This window comes from Cupressus sempervirens, chromosome 10 (assembly GCF_028749045.1).
Source record: "Cupressus sempervirens isolate cs-2001-9-10 chromosome 10, ASM2874904v1, whole genome shotgun sequence".
Taxonomy (NCBI): domain Eukaryota; kingdom Viridiplantae; phylum Streptophyta; class Pinopsida; order Cupressales; family Cupressaceae; genus Cupressus; species Cupressus sempervirens.
Genome location: NC_143127.1, coordinates 377,705,739 through 377,730,985, shown reverse-complemented (window position 1 = coordinate 377,730,985; position 25,247 = coordinate 377,705,739). Strand labels below are relative to the sequence as shown.

General features: G+C 36.4%; 1 protein-coding gene across 6 annotated transcripts in view; it reads left to right on the top strand.

Moving 5' to 3' along the window:
* LOC149534251 (uncharacterized) overlaps positions 1-24,158 on the top strand; it is a 286,537-nt gene extending 262,379 nt beyond the window's left edge. For all 6 annotated transcript variants that reach the window (XM_089806885.1, XM_089806889.1, XM_089806887.1 and 3 more), the window contains 3 exons: positions 23,241-23,299; positions 23,431-23,535; positions 23,635-24,158. In XM_089806885.1, coding sequence (XP_089663011.1) covers positions 23,241-23,299; positions 23,431-23,535; positions 23,635-23,799 — 329 coding nt within the window. In that variant the 3' untranslated portion in view covers positions 23,800-24,158. The remainder of the gene's footprint in view (positions 1-23,240; positions 23,300-23,430; positions 23,536-23,634) is intronic.
* Positions 24,159-25,247: the final 1,089 nt, after the last annotated feature.

Below are 25,247 nucleotides of genomic sequence, written 5' to 3'. Positions count from 1 at the left end.
GCAACTTCCAAACTAAAATGAACATACCCAAAATTAATTGCAGATTGACAAGTGGCCCATACAACTCGTTACTAATGTGAATGCTCCATATAATATTTGACTGTGCTTTGTGTGTTCTACAACGTCCACTCCAGTCTGCTGGTCTTATGTATCTTATGTACCAACATCATTTGTACATGATAAACCTGACTATGAGCATATTCACTACCTATCTCCAAATTTGCCTCTTTCTGTGTATGACGTTGTGTGACCCTGCAAAATTTGGGAGAAAGGGATTCCCCAACACCGAGCTTCTATTTCCAAGTCAATGCCAAGAATCTTTACGTTCTTACAGACTTCTTCCACCCCTGTGCATTATAACTGAAACAATGCTGACCTGCAAATGATTTATGTTTACAGGGCCTCCGAACGTAATGTGCTCTAGTTGCTATAAACCCTGACCTGTGGTTATGGAATGGAGGTAATTACATGCTAAGTTTACTCAGGAGGAAAACTGAGTGACGTCTGATTACTCCCAGCTACTACACATTCTCTACAGTAGTTTATCACTAGACAATGCTGTCACCATTAATTGGATTTTGGAGAATGATACTTATGTCCGTAACTTCTTCTTGCCGTGGGGTAAAAGATCTTATTCTTTGCAGTCCAAACTTCCATTGTCAAACAATAGCATGTGTGTTAAATTGACCATTCTACCATGGAGCTATAACCTCCGGAAATCAATGTATCAATCCTGTCCTTAGTTCTAAAAGTGCAAATGTGAGTACTAGGTTTGCGTCCAAACTCACTATTATCCTTAAGAGATTTCGTCCATAGGAAATATCCAATTACATTTAAGCAACCGCTTAGGATTTGAATAATAACATATATTCATTGTTTTAATTCCAATGTAGCTCCACACTTTTATAACCTCGATACGAGGGAAGACACAAACAACTAGACAGTGTGGGATTAAAGCCAATTTCGTCTTTTAGTTACTTAAGTGATTTTGTAACTTTATAACATTAAAATATTTAAATAAATCACATAAGTCACTTAAACTTTAATATCTCTTGAAATACTTGTCTGATTGCCTTACCATTTGGAACAGGAATCTCTCCTCATAATTCCCCAAGTGACCAAATACACTTTCTAAAAATAGAAAGGGTCCATCTCAATTACCCTTGACTTACTATACATATTAAGTATGGCAAATGGAGTCCAAATGACATCGAACGGAGGCCAAATCCATAAATCGCTGAATGTTGGAGATGAACCAATCCTCACAAGACCCTCTAACCATCCTCATTAGCGTACAAGGATCCAATATTAGGCTAATCCTTGAAATACTGATGCTGGCAACCAATGGGGACATTACAGTCCTCCCTTCCCAAAATTGCCAAGATTGCTTGCCCCCAAGCAATCCAGCAATAACAGTGAACTCCAACTTCCACCTGGATCCCAAATGTAGTAGTACGTGACACCCCTGTTAGCACTGAACCAACTGCATACCACTAACATCATTAGGACCAACAACATAACCTGCAGTATAGCGCTCAAAACATGTGCTAATGATGTAGGAGTTAGAATATCACTATAAGAATCCCCCACAAGAAATATCTTCATCCTAGTTCTCACCCATATAATATAAACTAGATAGGAATTCAGATCAACAATCCCTTGAAGAGACATAGCTATAGGAGAACCATATGCACTTATGCCAATTGTATCAACCATAGGTGTAGCCACGTCAAAATCTATAGACACAAGAATGTTACCAACTGCTGCAACACAAAACTAAATCTTTATAGATTGTGAAAACTGAGCCCCACTCCACTCAAGCAAGTGATCAACCTCAAACTCAAACAACGGATTGTCATAAGACAATGTTGCATCCATGTCAAACGTAGGATTATCCATGAAGTGAACATCACACTTCTTTGATCGATAGTGTAACATGACTCTATCACTGCATCACTCACCTCATCAACAATAACAAGTGTACTATCGTCAAAGCACACATAAACAACCACATACTGCTAAAGTCCTCAATGGATGGCTCAACTGACACAAAAGTGGCTGCTGATATGACAGTATCATCACATGCTCCTACTCCTATTATATTTGCATCGCCATCAAATACATGATCTGGGGAACTCATGCCAACAACTGCATCATTTGACTTAACCTGACATAAATCTTCATCACATTCCACCTCAAGTGTGCCCAACTCATACAGTGTCTCATAAGAAATGTCCCGCAAATCTAAAGTCGCAACTGTATCATCACCTTCCGCTCTTAGAAAAATTTATATCATGCTCTGCTCAAATCTCAGCTTTGAAATCAGTTGGGTCATCCGTTTGTGATTTTGATTCATCTCAGTCACTAGCACATCCAATTGTTTCCCAATACCTTGTATCTCATAATCTCCCTCCATTAGCAGAGAAGTACGCCCTTTGTGGGTGTAATGAATACCAAACCTTGTGTCACCATCCATAACATTGAAAACCAAGTCCTCCACCTATGGGTCAAGAGAAAAGTGATGAGCACTCCTCACAGTGTAATGTCGATAAAAACTCCCATTCTCTGTCAAGGGCTCATCGTCATCAAATTGGAAATCAGAAGATGGCTCCAATCTCTGACTCTGAACTATTGGTCGAGTAGGATCTTGGGTAACCCCCTCAACAAGCCTAACCACCAAATCCCTATTGGGAAGCATTGTAGCCAAAATTTCTACAATCTTCCTCACCAATCATCGAATAGCATGAGAGCCTTGAATGAGAGCACCCTTAGATATATTGTATGAAACCTCTTGCAAATCCGAGCTCTCAAGCAAATATTCCATGAATGACTTAGTAGAGTAAATTATATGTGGAAGTATCAATCCGCTCCCTCGCAATCCACAACTGATCTCTCTGAAAATGTGACAATGCGAACTATCCCATGCTACCAACTGTATGACAAGAAGAAATAGATTCACTTCCAGTAGAAGGAAGCAAATCACCATGAGAGTCTATATCCACTAATGCTCTCACTTTGATATAAACACCATATAAACTCAACACTTGAAGCAACATACTGGAATCCTTGTGAAATACTAAGTCAAACAAATCAACATGTAACATCCCATTTTTCCCGGGTCTTAATTAGCAATTAACAACTAACATACTCAAAGAATATAGTTATTACATCGTTTCATAGGAAGACAGTTATGTCATTCATGTTCATGTGAATAAGATTTACCGTTAAGATCAGTTAAACAAAATTTCTTAACTAATCAAATTAAATTATTGCAGAAATTGAAAACCTCATACCTCGAAAAATTGAGATTGAAATCAAACTAGGAATGCTTCTGCAACCACCTGAGTTAGTCCACTATAAAAATTTCATATGATGACTATCATCTACAAATTGCTATCTTAAAATCAAATGATAATTAAGTACCGCTATATTTTAAATTAGGGCATCACATCAATTAAGGCATCATTTACCTTTGGTTCATTTAGGGCTTCTAATACTGCTATCTCATTTAGGGCTTCCGCTACCACGGATTCATCTAGAGCTTCCGATACCACGGATTAAATTAGGGTTCCGATACCATTGTATCATTTAGGGTTCCAGTCATCTCTCAAATCAATTAGGGCTTTAGATTCCTTTTCCTCTGATTACTTAAGTGTGATAGAATCTCAAGATTAGAAAATATACTTATATTCGTTATTCATATATATGAAAGTAAAATGACAATAACAATGAAATAATTCAAATTAATCTTACCTCATAAATAAAAAATGATAATACCTATTTCCGCTAACAATTGAATGCATAGCTTATCTTTGTTTGATGCATGTCCGACCTCTTGAGAGAGGTGAAACATTGTCAGGGGCATAACCACCCAACCTCGGACCACAACATATCCCCACACAATCTCTAATGAGAAAGGTCCTTCCTACCCGGAATTGACAGGGTACATCTTATCATCCACTGGGCATCATGATATATAACACACCATATGACTTGGTAGTAGGAGATAACCATAACAGGAATATGCATGAGCTATTAATTAATTCATATTAATGATAAATATTGAAATGTCTTAACTGATACTAGTTCAAATTATTGATGATTCTTTTCTCACACTCCATCACCCATCTTCTTGGCTACATCGCTGGGTGAGTCCCAGGTATCCAAAATTCTCAGAGCAAACGGTTCTAACAATTATTCAAGAAGATTACACACATCTAACATTTCACAATTTGTGATTACATAATTATGTTCTTTAAAGATCTCAACAATTTGACAACATTCTTCAATGTTATTATTTATCATCTTTTTATCTTGTTCTAATGACAATCTTGATTATTGTAGATTCTTTGCACCTCCTCACCTTTCTCAAGCCATCAAGCCGGTGACTCCTTGGTGCTATCAGATTAATTTACTGTGGTACTTCGTACCATTTTCACCATACTCTGGCATTCCACTTGGTGAATTCCTTGATGTTAGCTTAATTAGATATTTGTATATGCAAATCAGGTTGTAATGGTTTTATACTGGAATGATACACTTTTGACTTGAATCTTAAAGAATTCAGAGAAATTATCTTCCCTCTTATAAAGGAAAACGACAAGGTTAATTCAGAACAAGGAAGGCATCAGACTTTATTATCTGTATTATGTTTTCCAGTTAGGAGCGACAAATTAAGGGTTATGATTCCCTTGTTATTTGAAACAGAGACATAGCATCCCATGCTATTACTAAGAATCTCGTTGAACATATATGTCAGCTAAAGGAGAAATTTTATATTCATTATCAACCAAGAAGGGAATGAAAACCGGTTAAATAGAATGTCTTAGAATCTCTTACCATTACTATGCTATTACATGTAGCAGTTGACTGACTTTTAAAAGATCATAATAAACTTAAAAGGTTAATGACCGGCTTTTATCATTGCCTTATATCACAATTGAGAAAATGGCAAACTTTAAATGGAATACGATTAGCTTCAATCATAGATCATTGTCTTATCACAAACTAAAACGATACACTTGCAAAGAAAAATGGAGAACATATATCAGTTCTAGTCTACAACTGGCTCAACATTCATAAAAGCAAAATGGAGAGTAACACAAGTTTCAAATAGATTCTTATGTGATTGTTCTTGAATTCTGCTATGGCAGAGATATAGACCCGAGCCTACTTTTATTCGTAGTACTGAGGACGTGAGGTTAGTGTGAGAAGAAAAATAACAATCAGGGAGTACTTTCGCAGCTTTTCTCCTTCAAAGACGTGTGCCGGAAATCATAGAAAAGAGAGAGGAAAAAGTGCATGCGTTGATAACTTGAGAGACTGCAATATAAAGTTTAATTTGGCTCATTGGCTTCCTTCAGTTATAAGAATCTATTCGAATTCCCAAGAAGTCTATACGAAACAAAATTTTTATTAAACATGCCAAACAATAATCGGTTAAAAGAAAGAATAATAAAAAGAAGAGAATAGAATTGGAAGACTAAAATTCAAAAATTATAATAGTACAATTATTATAATTTGAACATTATTATAATCTTATTTGTAACATTACTTATTAATTATTAAATTATAATGGTGCGAAATTTTTTTTTTTTTTTTTGATCGGTAAACGGCCAAAGCCTAGATTAATTATTATTATTTGTTAGAATTAATTATTATTATATGTTAGGCGAAGGTAGATTCGAACCCAAGACCTCCCACATGAGAGGCTCGCAAGTTACCATTGCATTGTAGGCTTTTGCCTACCAAAAATCTTTTAAAAAAAAATTAAATGCACGTATATAAATTATTATTAAAATAATATGACGAAAGATAAATTAAAATCTGTTGAGATATGTCTTATATTTTAACCCAATCATTTTAATTAAATTATTTATTAAATAACTCATGCAGTTCCACAGATGTATCCTGTTTTTCAAATCGTTGGGTCCTCTACTTGTTTGCCTAGTGATGGTGATTACCCTGCGTAATTCTTTTCTGATAATGCTTCCACTCCTTTGACATGCTCCCTGCAAGGAATTTCTCTGTAATCAAATTATAAATTATAAAATCATAAATAATCATAATAGTTAACCTTTCATCTTAATTCCATGAATTCGCGATTAACGATTAATTAACTTGTCATCTTCTCTTGAAATCATAATGACCAACTATCTTACCATTTCGCTAGATTACATCAAATTAAATTGCCAACTGACTTCATGTGAACCTCAACAGCTATATTTCAAGCTAGGTCAAAAATTGGGATGTAACACAACACCCGGATCCCAAATCAAAATATAGGCCCTTCTGTATGAAATGCCAAAGAAGTATATCACATCAACACAACAAGGTAACCATCCACATATGTAGAGCATCCAAACAACATGAAAATGCACTCCCATGTGCGAAGAAATCAACTTCAATAGCCTCCATACCTTTCTGTCATAAGTTGGACCAGCAACCAACATGGTATCAAACATGTCATCCAACTAGTACCAACCCCAAGGAAACACCCCAAATTCCGGTTCTATCCATAAGATAAATCTCTCAATGTTCCCACACTGCTGAATCACTGAAGTAGTCACTACTAACTCAAGGAATGCCATATGATTTTGACTAGGGCAACCACTAGTCCGAATGGGGTCGTGAACATGAAGACACCAATAGATAAAAATATCGCTGTCCTACCCAAGGAAACAAGTGATACAACCAAAGATGAACCATGTATATCCTCAACACCCATCATAAACAACTCATGAGTGGCTGGTCCACTAGGAGGGTGGTCAATAAATCAGCCTTATCATCAACAAAGTGGCAAACATTTTTGTTATTTGAGTTGACCATTATATGATCAGCATCCCACACTGAGTGGTGGCTGTCCCAAATATGTTGAAGATAGAGTTTGGTTTGTCGGGCCAATAACTTTGCTTGCCTTGCCCTCTCTAGCCAAATAGAATTCATCTTTTGGGATTGAGTTATATCAGCTGCTCCAAAGTGTCTAAACCCAGTCCTAGAGTGAGATAAGCCATGTGACTTATCATAACCAAAGCCTGCATCACTTGTACCATCAATTGCAGGTTGCATATCATTGATTTAATCTTGGGCAGTGGCTGCAATATCTTGAGAAAAGTGGTCTGCATGACTACTGTTATCAGACTCAGAAGCACTTTCATACCATTGTGTCAAACCTTCAATTGTCACAAACATTGTTTCATTGTAAACTTCATGTTCAATCAGTGTACCTGGAGTGCCAATGCTTGTTGTCACCTCTTTCTTGTTAGATCCATGTGTCAAGACTACAGTCTCACAGAAGTGATTGAAGAAACCACAGCTGTCCAAATTCATAGTTTTGGGCTTCTCTCTAATGCTTTTTTCAAATTCATTAAACATTACACAATGAACATGCCAATCTTTCCAAACCAACAAATTTTGTTTGCAGACTTGTAAGCCAACTTCTGAATTTTCAATATGTGTAGGAGTTGTGCCACTACGAGAAACAATGTTCACACTAGTACCTGCATTAATATCATTGCCCTTACAATCCAATTTATCACTATCCATGACAATTTCACGCTGATCATCGGTCTTTGAGCAATCTGAATATTTATCAATGGATTGCAAGGAAGGATGAACAATGCTTATTGATACATTTGTATCCTTATAAGGGAGTCTAGATGTATCATATGCTAGAATACCCATTTCATATTCCACATTTTGCACCCTAGTTTCTGATTCCTGATTGCAACTAAAATTGGCATTTTTTGTCTTTGCTTGCTCACACATTAAGTCTAAAGGACCAACGTAACTATTCCTTTTCTTTTCCCTCCTTTCTAGTGTACTCCCAGCCTTTCCTCCAACATCAAGGAAAGTACCAACTTTTCCCACAAGGTTGTGCCTTGAAATATTTTCCTGATCACATATATGTTTTTGATTTTTGACCAAATTCTCAGATTTCAAATTTTAGTTCATCGGAATGTTATGAACTGAACTGTTTATCTTACATTCAAATTTTTTTACCAGATTGTTTCTGAAGCACATCATTATTGGGTGCAATTCTCATGCCATGTTCATTAATAACATCTATTATAATCTCATTCGTTTTGACAATAATGGAAGTATTCCCTACAAAACATGTTCGTTTTTCTTCTTTCCCTTTTCTTATGTAGTACTTGTCAAACGACTCAGTGACTTTGCCATTATCAAGCTCACTTACATACTCATCAAACACTGATAATCTTCTCATTTACTGGTATGGAATTCCCTATCAGCCTTAGATATTCTTGAAATGTTAGTAGATTCTTAAACTTCTCATACCTATTATACCAATCAGCAATTATAGAGACTGCAATTTCACTTTCTCTTTCTTCCATTACTGTAATCATTCTCGACATCCCATAAGCTAGCAGAATTCAGGCTCTGATACCACTGCAATATTCCTTGCCTATCTAATCAGAAAATCAATACTTATGCTGATGGTATATCGTCAAACAAGTGGAAGGTAACCCGTGTCTTATGCTGAATTTATTACTGTCATCCCATTGTACTGATCATAACATGAAGGCTATGAAATAATTGCATTACACTAAGAAAATCATGCCTTTCAGCAAGCAGCTAAGATGATGATTTGAAAAACACAAAGTTAGAATACTTATTTTTTTGACCATGATAATTGACCAACAACAGATGTACAAAATGCCCGACGGCAAACTTCCAACTTTCAAACTAAAATGAACATACCCGAAATTAAATGCAGATTGACAAGTGGCCCATACAACTTGTTACTAATGTGAATGCTCCATCAATATCCGACTGTGCTTTGCATCTTCTGCAACATCCACTCCAGTCTGCTGGTCTTACGTACCAACGTTACCTGTACATGATAAACCCGACTGTGAGCATATTCACTACCTATCTCTAGATTCGCCTCTTTTTGTGTATGATGTTGTGTGACCCTGCAGAATTTGGGAGAAAGGGATTCCCCAACACCGAGCTGCTGTTTCCAAGTCAGTGCCAAGGATCTTTATGTTCTTATAGACTTCTTCCACCCCTGTGTGTTATAACTGAAACAATGCTGACCTGCAGATGATTTATGTTTACAAGGCATCCAAACGTAATGTGCTCTATTTGCTATAAACCCTGACCCGTGGTTACAGAATGGAGGTAATCACGTGCTAGGTTTACCCAGGAGGAAAACTGAGTGCTGTCTGATTACTCCCATCTACTATGCATTCTCCACAGTAGTTTATCACTGGACAATGCCGTCACCATTAACTGGAATTTGGAGAATGATACTTATGTCTGTAACTTCTTCTTGCCATGGGGTAAAAGATCTTATTCTTTGCAGTCCAAACTTCCACTGTTAAACTATACCCTGTGTGTTAAACTGACCATTCTGCCATGGAGCTGTAACCTCCTAAAATCAATGTATCAATCCAGTCCTTAGTTCTAAAAGTGCAAATGTGAGTACTAGGTCTGTGTCCAGACTCACTATTTTTCTTAAGGGATTTCATGCTTAGGAAATATCCAGTCACATTTAAGCAACCGCTTAGGATTTGAATAATAACATATAATCATTGTTTTAATCCCAATGTAGCTCCACACTTTTATAACCTCGATATGAGGGAAGACACAAACAACTAGGCAATGTGGGATTAAAGCCAATTTCGTCTTTTAGTTAAGTGACTTTATAGATTTATAACATTAAAATATTTAAATAAATCACTTAAGTCACTTAAACTGTAATATCTCTTGAAATACATGTCGGATTGCCATGTCGTCTAGAACAGGAATCTCTCCTCAGAATTCCCATGTGACCAAATACACTTTCTAAAAATAGAAAGGGTCCATCTCAATTACCCCTCACTTACTATTCACATTAAGTATGGCAAATGGAGTCCAAATGACATTGAATGAAGGCCTAATCTGTAAATCGCTGAATGTTGGAGATGAACCAATCCTCAGAAGACCCTCGAACCATCCTCATTAGCCTATGAGGATCCAATATTGGGCTAATCTCTGAAATACTGATGCTAGCAACCAATGGGGACATTACATCTGCCTTTAGAAGTGTCCATCAATGCTTCTTTTTCTGGGTGGGAGTTTACCACACACAAGTTCTATCAGGCATGCCTTCACCTCTCGACTTAATCGGTCTAAAATGTGTGGCTCATCTCCTTTAGTACATTTGAACATGTTGGTAACATCAAAGTACTCCTTCTATCTTGTTGACAATAACCTAGAATGCCAACACCAGGTGGACTACAAGAGAACTTGAAAATGGGGATATCAGAGTTTTGAATTGCAAGGATTTCATATTGTTTTTCTTTAAATATCTCCTTGGTGTCTTTTCTTGGACTTGTTTTGGAGATCTTGCCTCCTTTCCATCTTCTGCCCCCTAGTGCCTAACCCCTTCTCATGAGCTTGACAAGAAGGAGATTAGTATCACTTCTAGTTTCCCTTCTTGACACAGGAATTGTAGTGTCTCATGTGTACTAGCTAACCAAATTGGGGGAACATAGGGGAGTTTTGAGCACCAAGTATTCTCTATAAGCTGTATTTTACACCAGATATAGTAGTAAAGGGGGGACTGAAGCTTAATGAATAATGAGGAATAGATAAGGTGATAAAACAAAACATAAATGAAATTCGAATAACATTCATATCATTCCATATGCACTAGGAGTTGGCAAAAGCTTGGGAAATAAGTGGATAATAACTGAAAAAAATTGTTAAAAATTTGAAGTACATAATTAAAAAAAATAATATTCATAAAAACACATATTACTAAATTTATGGATCATATTACTGATTTGTTTCATATATAGATCAAAGTCAAGAGTTTAGTACACTTATGAGACCAAAAAATGAGTTGGAAATTTCAATATATATGAACTTTTCAATATTAATAAAAATTATAAAATCATAAAAAATTTCTGACTTAAGCTAAAAAAAAGTCTATTATTATGTGTTACAGAGGGAATCATATAGCTACAGTAGCCTCATATGAGCCTCATTCACAGGATCAATCTATGCATTATGTGAATAAATCCCAAATAGCTCACTACCCTTACTTGTATGTTGTTAGATTTGCTTGCGATTTGGCTGAAGTCCTCTCCAAGTTAGCTATGCCATCATCAATAAGTAGTGAATATACATTGACTGCTGGGATAATAATCAGATGATACTATTGGGAAGATGGCTTACCACCCTGCCTTCTGCCTCCTTGTAAGTTGTCACATTAGCTTGGCACTTGGTTGCAGGTGCCACAAAATTAGCTATGCCACCACCAGTAAGTAGTGGATCTACATTGACACCCCTAGCAATCCAGTTCAAATATGGGTCAATGCCATTAAGGTTAAGTGTTGATGCGCATGTTGCCTTTGTGCCCTTTTTTCATGCAACTAAAGAATGTACTGCATGGTGGTTTCCCAAAATCACTGAATTGAAATCCAAAAGCTTTATTGATTCTCCAATAGGAATTACTCAATCAGTTTTGGCCAATGAACGAGAATAACCTCTTGAATCAATTCCCTTGCATTTTAAGTTTCGCTAAACCTAGGCAAGTAAACCTTCCTTAAACCATTATGAGTTGGTTCAAAGCTTTTCTATAGTGAATTTAAACTTTGTGAGTTTTTAGGTTGGCAATAATCTTTAAACTTGATCAAAATGAAATTATATGAATGCTTGAAATGATTGAATGTTTGTATAAGATTTTTCAATAATTGAATTGATGCTTGCAAGAAGGAAATACAAAAAAGAATTATTGACTTCAACTATAAATCCTATCATTATATTTCAATGATTGCAAAGACCAATGCCTTGTTTATTCGGGCAATAGAGTCTACCACAATGAAGATTCTTATGTACAACTTTGCGAGATAATACACTTTAAGCCATCATGAATTATTCATGTGCTCTAAATGCAGAAGATTAATCACCTATGCAATTCGATGCTAGTCCAAAAGAATTCTAACTCTTTGGATGGGAAGCCCAATTAGACATGGATGATGAAACACGTATAAATTTCACACTATCCTTGATTATCAAACAAAGAATGCTATGACAAATCTAATACATAAGCATTATCAAAAATAATACAATAATCGCCTTATTGATCACAAAGGAAAAATCCAAATTGTATTTTGTTCTCTTTGCCTTAAATAAACACAAATAGACATCTTTTATTTATCATTAAAATATAATATATCAGTCTATATACAAGCCATGCCTTCTAATTAGCAATCATCCTTACAAAATCTGAATACTCCTTAGTAATTCTCTTCGTTTCATCTGTCTTCTTGTTTGTCTTGTGTGTTATCCTCTCTTTATTTATATCTTCTTTACTTTAGATAGTGTGACTTTTCAAAACATTGTGTCTTTTCCATATGGTGACTTTTTAATTTAATTTTCTTAACCTTTTAAATAATTCATAGTTACGGGACTTTGCAAGTTCGAGCAGGACTCTGCAAGTTCGATCCAGAGTCCACCTTTCCGAGGCAAATGGCCTCTGAACTCGGACCCAACAGAGTCCTGGCAGAGTCCACGTGGACTCGCTGAGTCCCAAGCTCAGGACTCTCGTTGACGGCTGAAGCCATACATAGAATAAATAAATAAAAATAAAAGGTTCAATTGTTTTTTTATAACATCCATTTGACCTAAACAAGTCATTCCACCCTTCGCTAATGCTTGTGATAGAGAGGAAAGAGTTAGGGAAGAGTACTAGGGTTTTGAGAGAGAAATTAGCAAACCGGTTGGCTCTTCCATATCGATTGCTGATGGTTTGTGCAACTTTGTAGCTTGTACTTAAGCACTGAGAGGAGCTGAAGAAAGAATTTGGAGGAGGCTTCTACAAACTTGCATTTCCATTGCTTGTGCAAATTTGAAGAGGTAAGCAACAAGTTGCATTTCTTTGTGTTGTTTTGTAAATTGTTTTACATTCATAGTTTTTACTTTCCATTTTGTTTACATTTTTTTTAGTCTCTACTTCTAGTATATACTATATAGATTTATTCTAATTTATCTCGATGATAAACTTGATAAGTAAGAACTAAGAAGGCCCTAAAGTATTAAAATCTGATTTGATGCAAACTTTTTTCTATTTATAATATGTTCATATTGCAGCAGCACCCACATTGACATCATGTTTTAGGGTGAGCCTTGTGGAAGTGGAACTAGGGCTGCATGTAACCTTGATGCAGACCCAACTGCAGTAGCAATGGATAGGGTTTGGAAACATGCCATTCTGGGCCACAAAAAGCGAGCTATTACATGTTGGCGTTGCGGTGTAACATAAAATGGAGGAAACAAATAATTGAAGTATCACCTGGCACATATACCTAGGCATGATGCTAAAAAATGCAAAGAAGTACTCCAAGATGTTATGCGAGACATGCAAGCTCTTTTAGAGGAAAAAATGGACAAAAAAGAATTGAAAAAGAAGCAACAAGAAGAAATGACACAACTAGCGCAAGAGGGATCTTCTAGTTTTCGCTCTCCATTATCCCCTACTTCACCTATTACTGCTACTGCTTCTACGAGTGTGACCATTGGACCTCGCATTCATAAGAAAAAATCGACATTTGATTCTATCTTTGTTCCACGCACAGCTCCAGGTGCACAATTATCGCTTGAGAGCATGGGTTGGAACAAGGAGAAGCATGACAATGCAAAATTGGCACTTGGAGACTTCTTCTACAACAACATCTTATTCAATGCAACAAGGTACTTATTTATTTAATTTATATGTCTAACTTCTCTTTCTTTCAAGTTTCAACTTCAAGAGACAATAATATGCTTATTTTGTTTATTTTAATTTGTTTTCAAATTTAATAGTAATAATATAATATATTAATTTGTTTAAATATTATTTAATTTGTTTTAGGTCACTTTATTGGAAAATTGCAATAGATGATGTTATTGCTTGTGGCATGAGGTTCAAAGCCCCTGGTGCTAATGAGTTAGGAGGCCCTATTTTGACCGAAAGTGTGGTTGATGTAAAAGGTGCAATTCAGGAGCAGCATGAGGTGTGGAAGATGGAGGGTTGCACCATCATGATTGATTGTTGGACTGATAGGAGTAGAACACTCAACTTTTTTGTCTTCTCATTAGGTAATTGTAGACATTTACAATTTAGAAGTAGAGCTTGTACTTAAAAATTTAGAATCTTGATTAAGTGATTAAGTCTATAAATTATGAATTTATGATTAATCATTAATCATTATACTAATTTGTTTCTTTTTCTTAAGATGCCATAGTTTTTTTGAAATCAATTGATGCTTTAGGAAAAACAAAGAATGTTGAATATCTTTGTGAGGTAATGGATGAAGTGATAAAGGACATAGGCGAGGAGAATGTGGTGCAGATAGTTATAGATAATGCAACAAAATATGTTGTAGTTGGAAAGCTTCTAATGGAGAGACACCCTCAAATATTTTAGAGCCCTTGTGCTACTCACTACATTTACCTCATGTTAGAGGATCTTGTTAAACTCCCTTGGATAAAATCAATTATAGAGCAAGGAGTGTATGCGAATTCAATTATAATCATACATGGGTCCTCAACCTCATAAGGAAATACACAAATCAAAAGGAGTTATCTCGTCTAGGGGTCACTAGATTTGCAACCAATTTTCTCACGTTACAATCCTTGCTTAATTCAAAGGATGTTTGAGATGTATGTTTGTAAGTAAGGAGTGGATCTCATCATCATATGCAAAGACCACTGCAGGGACTGATATAGCTGATCACATTTTTGATGAGGCTTCCTTTCGGACACCAAATGCTCAGATTGTGAAGGTAATTTTCCATTTTGTTCTCATTTCAACTTTTTTGTATATGAAATTATGTTAGAAATTATTGTTCATTTATTAAAGAAAAACTTAAAGCTGGTTGTTTCTCTTTCAACTTTCATAATTAATGCAGTTTACAGAGCCGCTTGTTGTTCTCCTATGAATTGTTGATGGAAAGAAGCCCTCAATGAGCTATATTTATGAGGGCATGGATAGGGTGAAGGAGGTCATTCACTCTTTTTTTGCAAGGAATTGAGATAAATATGGGCCTACATGGGATGTTATTGATAATTGATGGCACAATCTACTACACAAGCTTATAAATGCAGTGGCCTACTTCTTTAATCCAGCATACCAATTCAACCCACATTTCAAGGCTGATGATGAGGTGTGTAGTGGCCTCTATGATGTTATAGATAGAATGTCACTTGATTCAAGAGTTGGAACAATTGTAGTCCATGAGATTGAGTTGTTTAAGAAAGCTCAAGGGGACTTATTTGCATAAGAGTTGTATAAGAAAAATATGACAGAATTGATGCCTGGTAAAAATCTATAATTCTTCATCCTAATTTCTAATTCTATTACCATTTTAAATTGATAAAGTCAAGGTTATTGAATGATTTAAAATTTTCTTGTTTCAAATGCATGGTGGGAGATGTTTGGCACTAAGGTGCCAAATTTACAGAGGATTGCGATTCGCATCTTGTGCCAACCATCTAGTGCATCAAGATGTGAACACAATTGGAGTCTATTCGAGAATATACACTCAAAGAAGCGCAATAGGTTGGCAGTGCAAAAATTGAATGATCTTGTCTTTGTTCACTATAACCTTCACCTTTGCCATAGACACATTCAGGGCACCGATACATCACCGATTGTATTAGAGACTGTTGATCCACATGCAGAGTGGAACATAGAGATTGTTGATCTTGTCTTCAATGATGAAGATGTGGAGTGGGTTGATCAGGTGGATCGGGAGGCCAAGGCAGTAGTGATGGCAGTCGAGGAGGCTAGAGTGCAAAGAGACAAAGTGCAGGACCCTAAGGCTAGGAGTGATGTATCCAAGTTTGATGATGAGGATTATGTGGGTGAGCGTAAAGATGAGGATGAAGATGACCCTGAGGTTCAACATCAGACAAAGGAGAGAGGATGGCTCTACAGTCTTCCATGACTTAGCTTAGGCGTACTCATAGGACGACATAGGCTACTATGAGCCTTAGTCTTCTACACTCTAGTTGTTATTTTGATATATTTTTTGAACTTTTGATACCATGGATTTTGTAATCCATGAATATTGTAGACATTTGACACTGCAATGACATTATGTTTATTACTTTATATTATATTATTCAGTTTTTTTCCTTCAGAAATTTGCTTTTATACTTATGTGATCTATGCAAAATTGTGTATGTGTATTAAGTAGCTTCTATTTATCTCAATTATTTTGTATTTGATGTTAATTGACTAAAAGATGCACTAAAAAATCTTTAAATCCTTAAAAATCTTTGAATTTCATGGGTTTTTCAATTTTCTGAGTCCTTGCCGAGTCCGATCACCAAGTTCGAGCCCAATTTTGACTTTTTGAGTCAGAGGCGAGTCTGAGTCACATTATTAAACCACCGATGACTTGTCTTTATCAATCTTAATACTTATCATAACACTCGTATCTTATTGTTAGGTCTTCAATTTATCGTTGCAATAAATATTTATATTACTTTATAATAGGTGAATTTAATCACATCATATACTCCACCATTTTATAAATATATTGTTTTGAGATGCTCCACCACTCCAAATATCATTTTTGTCATTAATATTATACCTTTATTAAATTAAACTCGTGTTCCTAATAGCATAGCTTTGGTATGGAAATTAATCATTTGACATCAGGCGGCGGTGACAGTAATATAAGATCCCTCATGTTATTATTATTACACGCACAAAAGAATATTGTCTTATGATTTATCTGCAACTTCAAACATCATTTGGTTCATTTTTTTCTTTCCGTATTGATACCATTATAATACTTTTATTCATCGCAGTATTTGTTGGTGTTTTAAAACGCCTTGTTTCAAATATCCCAATGAGAACATAATACATCTGGGGGCGGCTACATCCCATCTACAACATAACCTTTCAGACACCAAGCCAACTATAAGGTTAGATGCTTCTTCTACTTCAAGCTCTGCAAAACTTAGGTGGGTATACCTCAGATTCATTTATATGGTACCAGTGTTCAAAGCATACAACTGAATCTAAACAAAGCAGATAAAACCCTTATTTCTCCTATACTTATGCAATAACAAAGATGTGCAGTAGAAAATTGTAAATCTTATGAAATCCACAAGCTGAGTGAGGGCATATTTTCAATTATTAAATAGAAAGGGAAAACGATGATTATAAATTTGATTTTGGCAGATCCCAAATATGCAACAGTAAGAAACATGTTGATCTTGTAGCTGATCAGTGCCTTATCTATTGGGTAGTTCTATAAATCACACACATACATTTATGATACCACTACAATATTCCATACATCAAGATATCAGATCTATCCTATCACTTTGTGAATCAGACATCAGTGTTCATAAAGACCTCATTGTCATGAAATATTCTTCTCAAATAACCAGCAAGCCTGTCAAATATATCAAGCATTTACTTGGCTCTTTGTTCCAACAACAAAACATACAAGACACACAACTTTAAGGGAATGCAAAAGGGTTTAAGTTCTCTGTCTCTAAATCACAAAACATTGCAAATTATAGAGATAGGAGACAAGAATCAGAATGAAACTAAGAAGTTTGCAACTCATTGTATTCATTTCTTTGAAACTATACATTCAAGATGCATGTAAATAACCCATAGAACCACTAAATAGATCAGAACTATCTATACTGTTGTTCATACAAGAGAGAAAGCTGAAGAAAATGGTGGAATCACAGCTCTGGATCCAACCTTGTGGTATCACAGACAAACTGGAACCAACTTTGTGGTATCATAGCAATAAGAAAATTTCTGCAAAACTGGAACCATCCTTGTGGTATCACAGTCGTGAAGATCCAATAAACTGGAACCCTTACAATGAGAGAGAAAGAGAAAGATATAGGAAAGGAAGAAGAAATCGGATCTGATCTGGAAGTGACACAAGTCCACTTGAATTTCCATCCCCTACTACTGCAAAGCATCTCTATTCTTTCTACAACGGGCATCTAAAAAGAATCTCATCATTGAGTGTAACAAACTTGAAAATATCTCTTCCATAATGATGAAAAACCCTTGTTCTGCTAAAATATCAGATATGCATCTATAATGCTGATAAATCATTCACTAAACCGATTTGGAGGTGAGAAAACCATCACTAACTACATCCTTACTACCTTTGACGCACACCCAATTCACCACTTTGCTGAAAATCAGATCTTAATTGCCTTAACTGAAAGTGATTGAAAAACAGGCACCTGGTACAAAACCCTGAATAACTTGAATGCATGGCTTCTTGTGCAAAAATAAACCTCAAATATGGAAAGTTTGTTCTCTCCCGATTCCAACGGTATATGATAGTCCTATATCTTCTTATCAAAAATGACCAAAATGTCCAGTTGAAAATCAGGCTCCTGGCATGGCTCTGAGGTCTGCATCTCATTTCTAATATTTAAATTTTCCCCTAAGGTCAAAACTATATCATAGGCCAATGTTTATTTAAAACTACCTGCATGCATTTTCACAAGAAAATAAATAAAATTACTTTTTTCTGCACTTTGAATTTTCCGTTTATTTATGCATCCAAGTCAAACAATTTTGACCACCTGTAATATGTGTCCCCACGCCAGTGGTCGGGTTTTGCATCATCACTGCCACTTGGGCACTACGTGGCACCCTCTAATTGGACCCTCGAATTTACACTTGTCACCTGACACACTACCACATGTCACCATTTCATTGGCTCTTCTTTGCACGGTCACTGTGCCACGTCATCACCTATTGGGCACCCTGCCACATCACCACCATGTGGCGCCACCTGATTGGTCGAATCTGTCGCACCTCTGAGTGGGCCCGCTACCAGGTGTTAGCACATTGCTATGTTGCTATGGCTATCTTCCTTGCAACTTTATTTTACGACATAGCGATGACCATCGATTTCGTGCCACGTGGCGAAATCCTGTGTCCATCCTGCAACCTCCATCTCATTGCCCCCGCCATGTGGCGGCTTGTCGCTGTCGCTACGCCATCTCAACACTGCCATAGTGCTAGTGACATAGCGACGTCACAACACCTGTCCATTTTCGCCATTTCACCACCTTAGAATCTATGCCAGGCTCTGCAGACCATTGCCATGTGTTACTCTGTGATTTGGTCTCATGTCGCCATGTGTCAATTCCTGTTTGGTTGCTGGATCCAAGTCATCATCCTCATTTTGTGCACATGGTTCAAAATTTTCGTAAGTCTCCAAGTCAATGGGTCCCACCATGCGAGCCTTGTGGCTTTCCAAAAGCATAGTGTCTTTAAGACACAATACATTTGTGCTGAAAGGTATTTAAATATTGAAAAAGATGTCAACCCACCCAATGTGGGACTAAAAACCTCCTTGTATGCCAAGAAAATATTCCAGAAAGTATTCAACTTTTGCACATGATTGCTTGATGAGTAGTCTGTTTATCCTTTTGCCTTTGCTCATGGTGAAGATATATATGCTTTGGCCACACTCCTTGCATTGTATCATTCTTCTGCCATGATCTCCGATGTCTGTACAAATGGGCGATGAGGATCTCGTTGCAACCCACATACCAGATATTTGCGAAAAGGAAAGGGTCGCCCCTGGAGATTTGGGAGAGTGCACTGATTGAAGAAAAAGAAGGGACTTTCACTTTCCAAAACAGCAAGTGTGAATACCAAGCGAGATGAGAGACATTTGGAGTTGTTATGTGCAAAGTTCCTTTATTTGTTGTTGCTCACTAACAATTCTCCCTCAATCCATTCTGCTCTTATTCAAATCATGTGCCCTTGCTGTCTTGGAGACCCCTGCATACGCTTTGCACTAGGCTACATAGAGGATATTCAAACAATGCTCGTCTTTCAGAAAGCATTCGATGCTAACAAGAGGTTCATTTTCTTTTGGTAGCTAATCTGGAGTCTCTTTATGTGGTGTCCTTAAGTATCCTACTTCCCTCTCTCCAAGATCATTTGCAGTTACATTAGAGCACATAGGTAGACGCTAAAGCAACTAATTTTCTTGTTCTAAGCATGACCAACCTCCTTGATAACACCACAATCTGCATCGACATTATTCTCCCTTTGCTCCTATTTTACTAATGATCAAAAGACTCCTTTCTAACACAAACATCAATATACACAATAGTGGATGTTAGGAGTAATTCACATAGTTTTATGTATTCAGAGTCTTCATTGTATCCTGTGTGTGTGAGACATATATAAGAAGTTATAATAATATCATCATTCTAGACTGAAATCATTTAACCCTTTCCCACCCAAGTGGATTCATCCATCATCTGTTGATTTCATTATATAGTAAGGGTAGGATGTGAATACTCCCTTTAGTTTTACTCCATTACACTTGAGAATTATAGGTCCTGAAATATCCCTAGTATGTTCAATTTTCACACCTTTTATCAGTCTGATGGAATCAGTCAGACCCCAGAGTGGATCCGGCTAAAAAAAATCGTTTTCAAACAACTGACATCCAAATTGTTCTAAACGACATCTGGCACTGACTGAGATCAATTTGCATCACTGATGTAACCTTTAAAACTCATTTTTGACCTTCTTTTAGACTGCCAATTTCGTGCCAAGGGGTTTGACTGGCCTTAAAAACTGACTGAAACACATGACCGGGCCTTGAAATCAAACATATTGATTCTTTGTTCCACATTCTCTTACCCTGTTAGATTTTGTCCGATGATGACTTCGGGGTCAAAAGATATTGATTGTCAAAGTTTCCTTCTCAGAACTACCTGCAAGCAAACATCTCAGAAAACCATAAATTGCATTTGGTTTTGGCTTCGAAAACAGGCCAAATTGACACTTGGGAGGATAAAAACTGGGGCATTAGTTCACTGTCACGAGGCAAGTATAATTTTGTGATTTGGGCTAATGACAAATAACAGGGCGCATTTGGCGAACGGTCAAAGTGGGCTACTTGGATTTGCAGAATTGGAAACACTGGCAGAAAAATGATTTTTGCAAACAGAAAGGACCTAGGAAAGTGTGTCGACGGATTCGTCAAAACTTGCAAACTGGCACACACAAAGAATTATCAGAGTAGAACACAACAGTACAATCCATTTGATCTCACCTATCACGGATTCAAAGTAATGACATCCCGAACAGGGTTACCAATGAATCTGCACTCTGACACTAGTAAAACTTCACAAATTGCATTCGGAATCACATTCAAAAATTGATCAAATGGATTCATCACAAGCTCAAATATGGAACATAACAAGTCTCTGACCTCTAGAATGCAATGCAAAAGGAATTTTCTCATTTCAGTCAACTGGGTCAAAGTTATAATAGGTCAAATAGGGCCTCCCAGAATTCTGAATAATTAGCATCAGCATGACAACAGCAAAAAAACCGACTTTGAGGGATTCAAAACCTTGTCAAAACATGTCAAAACGACTTGAATTCTGAAACATAGGTTCTTTGATATGCATTCTAATCACTCTCAAAGCGGCAAGTCATGAAACATTACTAGGTGTAAGATATTCAATTGCAAACTAGGCTTCCTATCGCTGTTTAACACTAAGGCAAAAATGCAGATCTGAACATTGCTCAAAACAGAACTTCACAGAATGACTTGGAATGACAATTTATCTTCATGGGACGCATGGATATACTGAATGCATAGTGTTAGAAACATAAAACACCTTTTAGGCCTCAAATGGACAGCCGGGTACACGCATTAAATGCACATTAAGGGCTCAAATTTCAGGATGGTACTCAAAATCAAGGCTTCAATTTTGAGTCCCAACAGTATCTATATATCCAGCAATCTCATTTTCAATGCTCTTTCCAATACTTGCAGCAATAAACTAATGCTATAGTGTAACACTCCATTCTTGTCTGCTGTTTTCTTGGTAATGGAGATATTTTCTGAAGATGCAAAAGTGATCTTATCACTTGAGGACTACTTGTGAGTTAAAATACGCAATTTTCTGTAGTTGAAGAAAACGGAAGAATTAATTTGGGAGTTGACAACGGCATTCTCAGATTACCCTTAGGTCAGTAGCTGTCATTGAAAGGTTTATGGGCAACTTAAAAGCCTCTCTCTCTTTTGTTTTTGTTTTGGCAGTTAAGCTTGTTTTATTTCCATTTGCTAACCCTATTGTTCCTTGTAATAATGAACATCCAATCCTGTGGTAGGCCCCATCAGAGACAAGAACATGATGATTAGCTCCTTCAGCTCAGCCTCTTTATCAGACATCCCCACAGTTTTCTACAGTGGCACTAAATATGTTGGCAAGTACATGTGTAGCACCTGTCTTAATTGTTCTGGAAGACTTCGCTGAATTCAGTTGCCTTATAAGAATTTGAATGCCTCCCAACATTCTCAGCTATTCTGCTTATAGATGGGACAGATGAGAGACTTTCAAGGGCTTTTACTGCTGCAAGACAATCTTCAAGATTCTCACTGTCATCACTGTTCATCATCTCCTCAATGAATCATGATACTAGTGGCCCCATTATATTGGCTTCTGTGATACTTTTCATGTGTCTGCAGTTCATAATATGCGCTCATCCATTCAATTTGTTCTATAGAGGAATATGTTCGAGCTCGCCTGCTTTCTGTTTGCTGTGTTAAGATTACCTCATAGTCTTCTTAAATCTTCTTTCAATGTCTTCATGCATTTCTGTACATATATGTTTAATATTCATTTTTTTTGTTCTATATGATGAATACACACCTTTCACATGATCCTGTTCACTGTATGAGGCTTGTATCAATACGAGGCTTGGAAATATCTGTGTCTTGGAACTTCATTGTTGCTGCCATACTCTTTACTAAATATGTCACAAGAATTGCTGTATATCGATATTTTTTCTTTCCGGTTACTCCCTCCACTGGGATCACCTTAGGGCTGTGAGGTCTATAGTTTTCTTTGCTCTCTATACACTCTCTACAGATCTCTGATTGTGTTCTAACTGTATGTACTCCTCAGCATCAACAAATTTAACTCATCCTTTGTTATAGGTACTTCCTAGCAGATTCCATCTTTTTGCATTGCATGTTGTATATGCTGATGAGTTTAAGTTGCTTGGACAACTTCTCACTGATTGGATATGTTTCTTTTTACAAAAAAATGGAAACTGTAAAATTAAGGCTCCAGCACTGCACAAAGACAATGCCATCCAAATGCTTTTCTTATAGTCAAGCTTTTTCTCTCATATAAGCCTAAAAATTTAATACATCTCATTGCTCTGTCTTTCATTTTATTTTTTTGCCTCATTGTAGGTACTGGTGCTTCACATGCAGCTCCTGTATGGAAGCGATTAATGAAGCATATTCATAAGGTACTGTGCTACCAAAATGAGAGAGCTATCCTTTACTTATAGATTGAATATGTATATATCTGCAAACAGTTACTGCACTTTAATATTGTCCTATAACTTATTTTCCCAATCTGACTACTGGCTGTCTCTAGGGACTCCCTGTAAATAAATTTCATGACAGGGGAAGTGACAAATATGGAATGCGTTCCTCATACTTCATTAGAAAATCGAGGCGTGCCTGTAGGATTGGTGTTAAAGTCTGTACCTGATCAACTACTCTTTTAAAAAATGATAAAACTGTTGTTTGATATGATCTTGTATATGCGTATAATAACAGACAAAAGTATTTCTTGCAGGATGTTAGGAACTCTACTAAAGAAAACCATGTAAAAATTCCTTTGAGAGAAATATGGGATTGGGAAAATGCAAGCAGTGTTTGGAATGAAAAAGAGAAAATGAAAGAATGGACTGAAGATCAATTAAAACAGGCTGACAAAACAAAAGTTGCTAGAGCTCCTTAAAGGTGACTTCTGAAAAAGTGGACTATGGCTTTTTAGTTGAATTTCTCTTTCTATTAAGATTTTTCTCAATTACTTGTAGCCTTGAGATAGCAAACCTTTGATAAGAAAGAATTTATAATTTTTCCTTACAGCATCCTCCTTTGATTGAGGGAATTTTGACCATAATAAAACATAGAATTGTTCAATCTTATTCTTGATTGGAGAGTGTCATGCAAACCAGCATCCACAGTACTGAGTTCTATTTTGATTCTAATTGTTTCTATTAATTGTTGATAAGCTCAATGGGTAGAGATCAAGTGGCTCTTATTGTGGAGAGCCAAATTCAAATCCTTGAAATGAAATCTACATTGGAACTTCAATAGGTGACTCTTGGTTTTCCAGTGTTCTTTTTCTAGTATTAGTTTCAAGTTGTTTCTCTTAAGGAGCTAAGTACTTGTATTGTTCATAAGTGCTAATTCTTAGTACCAGTTGTCTCAGATGTTCATTTGAGCTATGTTGTGTAGACTATCCGAAAACATTCAATTCTTTATTGTTGATAAATTAAATTTTGTGGACATTGAGTCTCCCAATCTTTCAGAAGTAGTTAATTTCCTAGAATCTAGTTTTAGATTTTCGAAAGCAGCTGGGCAATTCTCAAACATACTGAAAATGAAGTTAGAAATATCCTTGGGGAGAGGAACTTGTAGATTCATATATTTTCTCCCTAAACCCAGTTTTTAAGCATCATACTTCTATACCAAAGCTTTTTAACAGCACAATTTAGATGTTTTAACAGTTTTTGATTTCTATTTAACTTAAAAGTGGACATGCTTTAGGGTTAAAACATCTATACAGTTTGAAAGTACAAGAACATAAATTAAATCATAAACTGGGGTAGTTGACCACAGTGAAAATAAAGTTTTCAGTGCTCATGTAAAGGGGAATTTAATGTCCCCAATACATGACCTAAAATTTATATGATATATGAAACTAGAAGGGTCAATTAGAAAAATGAAACTGGATATATGAGCCACCATCAAAGACAACTACGATGTTAAAGATAAAAGATCAAAATATGATATTAATACCATCCTTTATTCATATGGCCTTCATGTACTTAGTTGGAAAAACTTGCAAACCCACAGCGTACTTGGACAGACTCGTGAGTCCATGAGCGGTTGGAGTCAACTCGCCATGGACTCATGAGTTGAGCGTGGGAGAGAGTGGATTAGACTCGGGTTTTTTTTGTAAGGGCCCAGATATGGACTCAGAGTCCTTGAATAAATCATGGTGTTTGCTAAGAACACCCAGCCAAGATTACAACCTAAAAAGAATTCACTTCTTCACTTTTATTAGTTTTTATTGCTCAAAACAGGTCTGAATGGCTTGAAGAAGGTGAGGAAACAACATCAGAGTGACAAAAGAGATCTAGGTAATTTTGTATACATTTAGAAATTTATGCTGCAGTT